Here is a 12,812-nt window from a genome sequence, read left to right as displayed (position 1 = left end):
ACTTGGAAGAGCAGTTGAATGGAATAGACAGTGTCTTGAAAGATGAAGATCAACAAAAGCGAAACGAGGATCATGGAATGTAGTCGAATTAAGTCGGGTGATACTGAGGGTATTAGATTAGGAAATGAGACACTTAAAGTAGTAAAGGAGTTTTGCTATTTGGGGAGCAAAATAACTGATGGTCAAAGTAGAGAGGATATAAAATGTAGACTGGCAATGGCAAGAAAAGCGTTTCTGAAGAAGAAAAATTTGTTAACACTGAGTACAGATTTAAATGTCAGGAAGTCGTTTCTGTAAGTATTTGTATGGAGTGTAGCCATATATGGAAGTGGAACGTGGACGATAAATAGTTTAGACAAGAAGAGAATAGAAGCTTTCGAAATGTGGTGCTACAGAAGAATGCTGAAGATTAGATGGGTAGATCACATAACTAATGAGGAGGTATTGAATAGAATTGAGGGGAAGAGGAGCTTGTGCCACAACTTGACTAGAAGAAGGGATCGGTTGGTAGGACATGTTCTGAGACATCGAGGGATCACCAATTTAGTATTGGAGGGCAGTGTGGAGGGTAAAAATTGTAGAGGGAGACCAAGAGATGAATACACTAAGCAGATTCAGAAGTACGTAGGCTGCAGTAGGTACTGGGAGATGAAGCAGCTTGCACAGGATAGGGTAGCATGGAGAGCTGCATCAAACCAATCTACATCTACATCTACATCCATACTCCGCAAGTCACCTGACGGTGTGTGGCGGAGGGTACCCTGAGTACCTCTATCGGTTCTCTATTCCAGTCTCGTATTGTACGTGGAAAGAAGGATTGTCAGTATGCTTCTGTGTGGGCTCTAATCTCTCTGATTTTATCCTCATGGTCTCTTCGCGAGATATACATAGGAGGGAGCAATATACTGCTTGACTCCTCGGTGAAGGTATGTTCTCGAAACTTTAACAAAAGCCCGTACCGAGCTACTGAGCGTCTCTCCTGCAGAGTCTTTCACTGGAGTTTATCTATCATCTCCGTAACGCTTTCGTGATTACTAAATGATCCTGTAACGAAGCGCACTGCTCTCCGTTGGATCTTCTCTATCTCTTCTATCAACCCTATCTGGTACGGATCCCACACTGTTGAACAGTATTCAAGCAGTGGGCGAACAAGCGTACTGTAACCCACTTCCTTTGTTGTCGGATTGCATTTCCTTAGGATTCTTCCAATGAATCTCAGTCTGGCATCTGCTTTACCGACGATCAACTTTATATGATCATTCCATTTTAAATCACTCCTAATGCGTACTCCCAGATAATTTATGGAATCAACTGCTTCCAGTTGCTGACCTGCTATTTTGTAGCTAAATGATAAGGGACCTATCTTTCTATGTATTCGCATCACATTACACTTGTCTACATTGAGATTCAATTGCCATTCCGTGCACCATGCGTCAATTCGCTGCAGATCCTCCTGCATTTCAGTACAATTTTCCATTGTTGCAACCTCTCGATACACCACAGCATCATCTGCAAAAAGCCTCAGTGGACTTCCGATGTCATCCACCAGGTCATTTATGTATATCAGGACTGAAGACCACAACAACAGCAGCTTCCGGCGTCCTGATGGTCAGCTGTAGTTGCCTTGTCATTTTTGTAAGATTGGAGGAAGAGATGAAGATTGGGAACTCATTCACAAACAAAGAGCATTTAACAGATCAAAACACAGGTCAAAAAACATACCAACCAAATCATTTCACTGTAAAAAGGAATCGCATATAGCCATCCCTAGTAAAATGAAGTTGTCAAGGACAGAATGGTAGCACCTAAAACCACATCGAGAGGCACAGGTGACCTTGGGACTCAAGGCGACAGACAAAGTGGCAATTAACCATGTGCTTCAGAGTGTTTCTCACACATCTGGTACGGACTACAACACTCCGGCAACTTTTAGGGTCCTTGCCTGGTTTCCCTTATGGAATTAGTATTGCGTCCTTCCAAATCATGGGTACAGTCCATCAAACCACAGCCGATTGAAACATGATAGGGCCTCACCTTTGGCTTCGAGGACAAGACGAGTGAGCATGGCATAATGAATCTAATCTGCTCCTGGATAAGAGTGTGACCATAGACAGAGCTGATTCCAATTCCCACATGGAGAACAGAAGACTAGAAGTATCCATTACATGAGAAGCAGCATCTCTGTCTCCACAGTCCTATAAAAGAGCTGGAACCCAGGAGCTGGTCTGGGTGACACAGTGACAGTAAAAATGTGTTCAGCTAAAATTTGAGCCACATCTTTAGACACACACACAAAGAACCCATTTCTCAACACGGCCATAAGGTGAGGTGTAATGCCCTTGCCTAAAATCTGGCTGAGTCGCAAACTAGCACAGTGGAACACAACCAATTAATGGAAGTCAGGAATTTCCTTCAGAAGTTCCTTTTCTCTCACTCACCTGGCTTGTACTCTTGCCTATCTCAAGGCACAAAGGTTTTCTGTACTAAGTTCTTTAACTTCCTAAAAGCTGTGTACCTGGCACTGCAGAGTTACATATGTCACTCCACTTAGGGACAAGCCATCACCTGAGGTGGTTGCTAGACTTAGAAATGGAATCTACAGTGGCTCATTGCTTCTCAAAGATGATTTGGTCCACCATCTCCTGGGCACAATGCTATTGTTCGAAGATGGCTTGTTGATTCTATCGTAACCAATTTGCCCTTTGAACCAGCTGTCTTCGTGGTCTCCTGTCAGCAAGTCAGCAGACGAATCCACACTGGAAAGCAGTCACTGGAATGCAAATCTGTGGCCACTTCCCACTAACTCTGTAATAACCGGAGAGCAAAAACAAAAGTAAATAGCTGGAGATGACCCAATAGTGGTGGAAAACCATGTTATTTGGCCAGAGTTCAAAAGGCTGATGTTCTTTGAATGAATGAGGTACTTGAATCCCTGGAAAAAGTGGTAGTCAATCCCTGGGACAAGTGGTAGCTGAGTCCCACAGCACATTGGGTGCACTTAAGTCGTCGTCCCCCCCCCCCCCCCAAACCAAGGACAAATGGGTGGGGGAGTAATCACGAGATTTCTTCAAGATAGATAACAATGATTTTAACTGGTATGAGAACCTGCACTGCAACTGCTTTTATGGCTGTGATAAGAGAAGTCTGGCAATTGTCACTGATGAAAACAGCCATTCCAATCCTAGCTGTCTCCAGCAACATGTATTTCCTGTGTGGGTGATAGCCCAGCAATTCAGGTGTGTCAGTGACATTAAAGTGAGTTTCTCGAAAGCAGATGCAGAGCAGTCTTCTCTGAGCCAGGAACTTCAGCCCTTCCAAATGTGATTGGCATCCATTTAAGTTCTACTGCAGCAATGGGAGACACTGATTAGTGAAGGTTATCCTTATCACACTTTGGCGGTGGTGATTTACCTGAGAGGTCGCAGTTCCCAGCTGTTTGGTTTCTCCACAAGACTACCAATAACCTCTAAAGTAAAAACACCATATGAAAGGCAGAGTGCTCACAGATCTGATGATTTTTATGACACTTTCTACAATTCTGAACAACTTTTCCTTACTTTTGTGAGGAGCTGCTTGTAAGGTTGGTGAGGCTGACTGGGTGTAATGGTATGTCACTGAGATACCAAGTCTGTCTTTGACGGCTTCCAAATGATTCTGGGTTCAAGTGCAGTTTTCCCCCACAGTTAGACTAACGAGCGCACATAGTCTTACTTGAATCTGTGGTCGGGCATTGTGAAGATGCATCACATTTGGTGACTGACTTCTTAAAGGCCAATGCAAAAGAAGTAGCGAACACCAGAAGTTGCATAGCTTTGAAAGCTGCTTTAGCTTCACCACAGGGTGCTTGTGTCTCCTTTCCACATTTATGCATTTTGGAGGAAGTGTACCAGAATCGCCATATTTGTGAGTTGAGACTCAGCAACTGCCTCACGTAGCCCTCCCATTACATGCCCTAGTGGTATGACCAAATCTGACATTTGAAGCATCACTTTGTGTCAGTAACAAATGGTCAAACCTTCAGACAGATACAGCCTACAAGAATATGTTCAGGTATCTTCAGTTTTCTCTAATGTGCCAGTGAATCCCCTCATACAGTTCTGCACTTCCACGACATACATATTTCTCCTTTCTTCACGTAACTCTACAGGGTTCACCTCCACTATATTGGAGCAGGTAACCATGCTCATACACAAGCTAAGAGTGTTACACAACTCAGCCACAACAGGGTAGTCACAAAATTCTTGCATTTCAGAAGCTTATATACTTGGTTTGGCATAGCAGTTTCAAGTACAAGTGTTCCATTACAAATTCATTTTAACATTTTTTAAGGTCCCAGCAATAACCTCCAGCCCCTTGTAAATATAAAAAGAAGAGACCTTTGCAATGATTACCTCTTGCGCTGATTACCAACTTGCAAGTTGCATTTGCACGTGTATGTGTGTGTTTGCCATTAATTCTGATGAAGGCCTTGCTGGCCCAAAGCTATTATTTGTGTATTATTTGTGACAGTCTTTTTGTTGTGCCTATCTGCAACTCAGCGTCTCCACTGTATGGTGAGTGGCAACTTTCCTTTTTAGGCAATTTTTGCATCTTGCGGCTCTTCCAAGATGACAAATATTTCCAAAACACCGTTCATTGTCATACACACAAGCAACATACTGGCCAGAGGTCACGTTTTATTATTTACCCAAACAGGGATTATCTGGTTCAATATCTTGTCCAACTTTGGCCACAAACTAAATGGAGAAATTCTAAACAGTCTTTTGAAACTCTAATCTTTATACAGATCATGAGGAATAAGTTGGTTCTTATGTTCAGACAAGATTCCAAGTCTTTTTGAATTCTTTCTTCTGGCTCAGTCTTCAGATTCAATCAATTTGTTATTTTAGTGAATAAATGCTGTTTTTATATGTTTTGATCACAAAGATGGAACAAATCTCATGTAAAAAACTGATGTATCAGAGTGAGTGAGTGAGTGTGTGTGTGTGTGTTAGTAGTAGTAGTAGTAGTAGTAGTAGTAGTAAAGGTACCCTACCAACAACACAAGACGATTTACCATGGCGGGAGAAAAGGGGGGGGGGGGGGGAAGCAGTAAATCCAAAATCCTGTTTGTGATGGCACAAATGTGCAACTTTTTTGTGAATACATGCACTGTAAGAGTGTCATTTTGTGAACTATCAATGACACACTAATGCAATTAACTGCTGTGAAAATCAACAAGAAATTCGCATAATGTTGTCTGACTCTTCTCCCAATGCAAATCCTGCAGAGCATTCCAAACCACAAGAGCAATACACAAACACAACAATTTCACCAGCTTTCAAGTTTTCTTTGACAGTTTCAAACACTGTGCCTTGTACTTCGATACAAAGTAATAGACTGAAAGCTCAAAAATTTTTGATGCTAAGTGTTTTAGACAAGCTTTAACCAGCATTTGTTGAGTATGCAGTGTCGTTTAATACATTTGCATTCACTGTTTAAATGCTATCATTTCCTCCATGACAACACCACTGTACACATCTGACAATTTATCCAGGAGATTTGACACATCTGTGAAACTTAAGCATACAAAGCTTTAATCATCACAAATTATTCTGCTCATCAAAATACATTTTGTAGGAATCAGTAATACTTTTGGACAGATCAAGTTCTACATTTTGATGAGCAAAGTAGACACAGAGTGAAAGCCAGGTGAGCCAACTACATAGTATTCTGACCTAAGGGCAGAGAATTTTAAAGCCCACACATCTTGGCCGTGCATACTGACAGTACACAACTTGCTTTTAGCACAAATTACTGAAAAAGCATTTTTGTTTGGCACTACACAGGTTACAAAAATAATGGGACAGCAATACGCATATACACAGACAACGCCAGTATCGCATTCTCACAGTATATAAGGGCAGCAGATTGGTGGAGCTGTCATTTCTACTCTGATGATTGATGTTAAAAGGTTGCTGTACCACACAAGCTAACAGACTTTGAACACAGAATGGTAGTTGGAGCTAGATGTATGGGATATTCCATTACAGAAATCATTAGAGAACTCAATATTCCAAGATTCACAGTGTCACTCTTTCATGTCACTGGGCTACAATTGTTCGCAATTGATATGAAGAACATTCTGGATAATTCGAGCGAGTGATTTGGCCTCCCAGACCACCCAACATGAATCCCATTGAATATTTATGGGACATAATCAATACGTCAGTTTGAACACGAAATCCTGCACTGCTAATACTTTTGCAATTATGGACAGCTATAGAAGTAGCATGGCTCCATATTTCTGCCGATAACTTCCAACAACTTGTCGAGACCATGCTAGATCGAGTTGCTGCACAACATGAGGTGGAAAGGGGTCAAACAATATTTGGAGCTACCCCATGACTTGTCAGCTCAGTGCATTTTCACTTTCCATTTGAAATGCAACAGTATTCTTTTCGCGAAGGCACAATAAGCTAAGAAAGCTAAAACCCTATTTTGTGTCACCATAAAGAACATTTCCCTTCTTCCAGGTGCTGCTAAGACACTCACCCTGCCATTTCCGCTTTCTGAGATATCGCAAAGCTCGAGAGATGGCAACCAACTCTGCATTGCATACATTGCAGGCACTTGGCTGAGAGTGCTTCTAGTGTCCCCTTGCATATGCAAAGGCATAATTGACCCTGTTGTTGACTTTCAATCCATATGTGCAGATGCATATTGAATTGGAATAATCTTGGGAGGATTGAAACAAGCGGGTGTCTGGGAAGGGTAGGGTCAGCATCCTTCTAGGGGCCACAGAACATGTCCAGCCCGGAAAGGTACAGCCCACAGGGGATATTGAAAGAAAACACTAAAAACACAGACTAACAGAAGCTGTTGGTAGTTCTTCAGTAGAGTATAGAGTCGGATCCCAATTTTGGGCAATGCACAAACAGTCTAAATTGCTGGTAGTGGAACAGAGTTGAGTGACATAGGTGCACAGGCATCTGTCACATTGTGACTGCATCATTTGCCAGAAGTAGCTTAGTTTCATTGTGTAATGAATGCATGTGCCATGTCCAGCTTAAATGAGAGATGATCAGCTAGGGCTGATTCCTAAAACTGGTCCACTTTATGTGGAATGGAGTTAAGAATCAGCTGTTCCTACCAACAATTGTACAAAGGAACAAGTAATTGAAAACAAATTGGAGGTCACTTTTTTGAAAGGAGTAGTGTAAACTGACTAGGGATCACTGTTGCTCGAAATCAACTATGAAGTGAGGAAAATCATACACTAGCGAAATTTATTTAAAAGTAATATCCAAGTGTTCTCATTTTCCCCTAAAAACCGTTCCAATGTATAAATTATATTTACCCCTCACTACACCACAGTAGTCCAAATGCAAAGTCTTAGTCTATACATGAAATGAGAGGCAAATCTGCAGTTGGAATCCGTCTATGATTACCGTATTTACTCAAATTTAAGCTGCACTTTTTTTTCCGGTTTTTGTAATCCAAAAAACCGCATGCAGTTTAGAATTGAGTGCAAAGTAAGCGGGAAGTTCTGAAAAATGTTGGTAGGTGCCGCCACAACTAGCTTCTGCCATCTAATATATGTAGCACTACACAGGCATGCTTTGCACGCACCAAGATAAATACTGGTGCCAAAACCTATGTGTCAGTAAATAAATTAAAAGAAAAGGTAGAAGACTGTAAACATTATGCCGTGTATTCTTTTGTGTTTGCTGCTATCTCATTTAAATTCTCTCTGCCTAATAAACTACGAAACTAGAGTGAGACAACAGTAAACATGGAAGAATATACGTGTAAGTCATGTTTATATTCATATTATTCTTATGCTGAATGGTGATATTCAGAAATGAAGCACGAATCTTAGACGAGTCTAGTTTCTGTGCAGAATGTAAAGTACTCAAGAGGCGTCCACAAAGATTTTCAAACGGAGAAAAATTATCACTAAACTCTCGTTCATAATAAATTCTATTATACGCAGTCTATTATTTGGTTCTTGTTGATCATTATCAAAGCTGCGTAAGTAACAACAAATAGCAGTCACTTGCCGTTGTTTCGGTTATGAGACAATTCTTCTTTTTTAATTGTAAGCCGTGGTAGTGTGCAAAAAAGCAATCCATGCCACGAGCAGCGACACTCATTATCAGAATGCGGCAAACAATACATGACACGGTACAATAATGCGTTTTCAGCTTAGAGTGACAAACACCTACAACAAAGAGAACGGCACTTATCAGATCAAAGCAAAATAAGCAATTGATTCAAACCAGACGAAGCACTTGAAAAAGGAAGGGTACCCGTAGAAAAAGGAAGGGTACCCGTATAAATATGGACGGAGCACCTGACACATAGCAATGGCTACTTGGTAAAGATTAACTGTTAAGCTTAAGACTCAAACCACACTACTACAGCTGTATCTTCAACCTCAATTGTGTCTCATGTTACAATGGACCAACTTTGTTTCTATTTGGAGGGGCAGTCTAAAACTTTTCTCTCCCCTTGAATTTTGAGTCTCAAATTTCAGGTGCGGCTTAGATTCGAGTAAATACGGTAATCAAAACAATTCCACAAAAATTTTGTTTCAAATTTTTGGTAATTTGACCTAACTTTGTTATGCTCACAAGCAAACTGATCAAATGGTTTTTAATGTTTAAACAGTCTTTCAATAAACAGCATGTTTGAAGACCACATCATTTCTTCCTGTAACATTATTTCTGTCAGGAGTCATTAAAGACATTTACAAGATAATTTTGAGACGCACTCCAATGCACCACACAATTATTAGTTTTTAGTACATAAGAATTGCAGACTGAAATTTATTTCCTACTCCTAATTTCCGTGAAAAATGTCAGGTGACAGATCATTTTTAGCGCCATTTTTTCCAAATGAAGGGAAGATTATTACATACAAACTGTAATTTCACTCCACATGCTTCATGAAATAATTATAAAAGAGAAAATGCAGGTTCTCAAAGTTAGATGTTGTTGTTGTGGTCTTCAGTCCTGAGACTGGTTTGAATCAGCTCTCCATGCTACTCTATCCTGTGCAAGCTTCTTCATCTCCCAGTACTTACTACAACCTAAATCCTTCTGAATCTGCTTAGTGTATTCATCTCTTGGTCTCCCTCTACGATTTTTACCCTCCACGCTGCCCTCCAATGCTAAATTTGTGATCCCTTGATGCCTCAGAACATGTCCTACCAACCGGTCCCTTCTTCTTGTCAAGTACCAGCAGTGGCATCCTATGAGAGAGAGAGAGAGAGAGAGAGAGAGAGAGAGAGAGAGAGAGAGAGAGAGAGAGAGAGAGAGAGAGAGAGCTTTTATGACCTATTCTGTACAAGGAAATGAAAGTATCCATTCTGATCTATGATCTGATTACCACTCCCTTGCCTGTCACATATATCTTCTTACAACAGGTTAAAATTACTAAATTGCAACTCTTCAGCAATCACCTGACCCTAATGAAGAATTTTCAGTGGTGTTGGCTGCTGTCAATGTTTTACTGTCTTCAAATATTTCTAGCAATATGCCACCTGCAGTAAATCTGTGCCAAATATTTTCGGAATCACAAAAGGTGTCTCAGACGATGCTTACTACTTGTTTGTTGACATTTTAAAATGTCTTCACTACCCACACTTCTCTGATGTAGTCATCATGCTTATTACACATTATCCTGTTTTCCCAACAATCAGGTATTTATCTAATATAAAATGTTCAAAAAATTCTGTCAAACTGATGAATAGGCAACTTTTTTCTTTTTTCATTTGAAACATGTAAAGGCTATTCAAGTTCATGTGTAAGGCTACCTCACTAGGGACAGAAAAATATTGACGAGCAATAACGTGAAACAATGTGAAATGGGCTATTTTTTCAATCTCACAAAATTTGTAATTTAGCTGTAAAAAGCAGGTTGAGGTTCGCATATAATCAAATTGGGAGTCATTTTCCACATGAAGACACTGAACTTTGACAAAAAAACAAAACAACACAGATTGTACCCAAAACCAAAACGACACAGAGCGTGGCGAGCAGTGCAGAAAACAACACTGTACTGCAATAACTGAAGAGTAACTGGGTCACCACAACTCTGGACACTTTAAAAATAGCTATTTTGCCCAGTGTTGCACTGTACAGTCACAGTCAGAGCCAGCTTGAAAACATTTCTCCACACAATCATCTTAAAATTTGGTGCCCCCTCCCTTTTCACTCTTATACTTTCACCCATGTCAGTTTCTGCTAATCATCTTACACTTGAGTGCTCCTCTCAGCTTGGTGTCCCAAACAATGACTTGTCACCAGCCCTGGTCAAAGTACAGCTAACTTTTAAAAAATTTACATTTACACTATCAAAAAGAAAAAATAAAGGAAATTCAATGAAATGTGTTTCCACAAAAACTGTAATGTATAGCATTAACTTAAGCATGTTACATGCAATATATGTATCATGTTATTCCCACAGAGTTAGAAATAAAAACCAAACTACTCTATTTGTGTCACATTCAACGGAATTGTTGGCTACTGAAATAATAATTACACTGAATCTACATTACGATACCTGTGTAAAGGGTCAAAGTAAGTAGAATTTTAATGGCTAATTATATGACATCATCTGACTGAATGTAAAATCAAATTTACACAATAAGGAAAAACGCAAAGTTTCTCAACTTTTACTCATTGTAACAAGGTGTGTTCATTTATGTGCAAGGCTATTTTCTTCCTATTAGAGACCTTGAAAAATTAATGATGAATCAAAAGCAAGCAACCACAGAGAAAATAGTGTCATTTTACCATGAAATTAAAAGCAACGTGCTAAAATCTACAATAATCAAAAACAAGAATTGGGTCAATTCAGTGGTTCTTCAGAATGTTACGAACAGTCAACAAAGTGAATAAAAAGAGATGTACATGAATAAACATTTTTGAAATTCGAGCTTTAACACTCTACAGTAAGATTTTAAATTACAACAGAAGATTGATAATAACTGCTGTTATAACTGCATCAGAAGAAATGATGCTAACCGTCCATGGTATTAATTAAAAAGATGTGTATCCCTCAAGTCATAAACCTCCACGACACCTTTATGCAGACAAGAGGAACACGTATTTTAGCATGCCCTACATTTACAACATAACTAAATTCACATGCCATAGGTTTACAAACCTAGGAGGACACGGCATGCCTGAAATTAATGTACTGATGCATTCAGCTGCCGTGTCACTCACCTGACAGGAATTATGAGGAAGTTTGCGCTGTGATGAATCTCGTGAGGTTGAATTCTGTGTTGCTAGTTTAATCGGATGTAGTATAATTTTCTGAAAATTTTTTAAAAATACACTGCTTAAATTTGAGATAGCATGTTCTACTATAAGAAATCCCAGTCTAATGACAAACTGAATCAACTAATTTCAAGGGAATTTGAGCAGCAATGTACCTAACATACCAAACATGTAAGGTGGTGGTGGCTTAATCATGACAAATGAAGTCCACTGACTAAGAAGGTAATAATGTGAGTCACTATTAAAAGGTAAACAATGAATCTGTATGACAAAGATCGTTAACTGCTGTTTTATTATTGAAACAATCTAATTACTCCCCTTAATTCTGGAGTTACATTCCACATTATCGAACAACAGAGACTATATTTAATATTTTAATAAAAAGCAGTCTAGACAGCAATACATTTTTTTACTTTTTATTCTGGTTACATGTTTTGGACTATATGGCCATTCTCAGACCAAGGCTCCTGATGTCACAAGCAGCCAGTACTGACTGGTACATGTCATTAACTGTTCCACTAGTCAGTACTACACATCTCTGTGCTCCAGCTCCTCATGTCACCTGGAGCCTTGGTGTGAGGATGGTCTTTTACACCAAAACCAGTGACCAGAACCAAAAATAAAAAATGCATTGCAATCTGGAATGTTTTTTATTAAAATAAACAGTAATTGTAACTACTTGCTGCTAATGCCCTGTATACTTTTTGATATACCAATTAAAATGTATTCCAATTTATTTCACAAGAGCATTCTGTTTAATGTGTGGCTGTCAAGTGTTACAGAAGGCAGTAGTTCCTGTAAAATACACTTACTGAACTAAAATTACACAACTGTATGAAATATGGAACATCCCTGCAACATGTCGAGGGTTTCCATCCTGTTAATCATTTCAACTTGACATTACTGAAAAGTTCAGTACTCACCTATATACTTAGTAAACTACTGATTGCAACCAAACTATTTATTCGATATTGCAGTGTCTGTATTAATCAAAATTAGGATGCAAAGTTCCTTCAGGCATGCATGCATGCATGACACATTAAAGTTTGGGTTTGGCCGTGAGTCGTGCTTGGATAGCATAATTGTAAGGCAACTGCTCGCGATAAGAGGAAAATGTGGTTTTGAATCCCGGTCTGACAAATTTTCAATGTCATCATTCCATTATGCAGCTAACTGCAGTCCACGTTCACAACTGCAAATACATTTCATGTAAACTATTAGTGAAATCAATATTCTGATACTAAAAATTCAATACATCTATATTTACACTGTACTAGAATATATATACACGGTGTTACAAAAAGGTACGGCCAAACTTTCAGGAACATTCCTCACACACAAAGAAAGAAAATATGTTATGTGGACATGTATCCCCAAATGCTTACTTTCCATGTTAGAGCTCATTTTATTACTTCTCTTCAAATCACATTAATCATGGAATGAAAACACACAGCAACAGAACATACCAGCGTAACTTCAAACGCTTTGTTACAGGAAATGTTCAAAATGTCCCCCGTTAGCGAGGATACATGCATCCATCCT

General features: G+C 39.4%; 1 protein-coding gene across 2 annotated transcripts in view; it reads right to left on the bottom strand.

Annotated features, from left to right (window-relative positions):
- Positions 1 to 12,812, bottom strand: part of LOC126268106 (WW domain-containing adapter protein with coiled-coil homolog) — a 95,462-nt gene that overhangs the window by 57,295 nt on the left and 25,355 nt on the right. The window contains exon 5 of one of the 2 annotated variants that reach the window (XM_049973619.1): positions 11,217 to 11,306. The exons of the other annotated variant lie outside the window; for it this stretch is intronic. Within the exon in view, the coding sequence (XP_049829576.1) occupies positions 11,217 to 11,306 (90 nt within the window). The remainder of the gene's footprint in view (positions 1 to 11,216; positions 11,307 to 12,812) is intronic. 2 annotated transcript variants of the gene reach the window in all.

This window comes from Schistocerca gregaria, chromosome 4, assembly GCF_023897955.1.
Source record: "Schistocerca gregaria isolate iqSchGreg1 chromosome 4, iqSchGreg1.2, whole genome shotgun sequence".
Lineage (NCBI taxonomy): Eukaryota > Metazoa > Arthropoda > Insecta > Orthoptera > Acrididae > Schistocerca > Schistocerca gregaria.
Note: the sequence above shows the minus strand (reverse complement) of the source record. Positions and strands in the feature narration are given on the sequence as shown.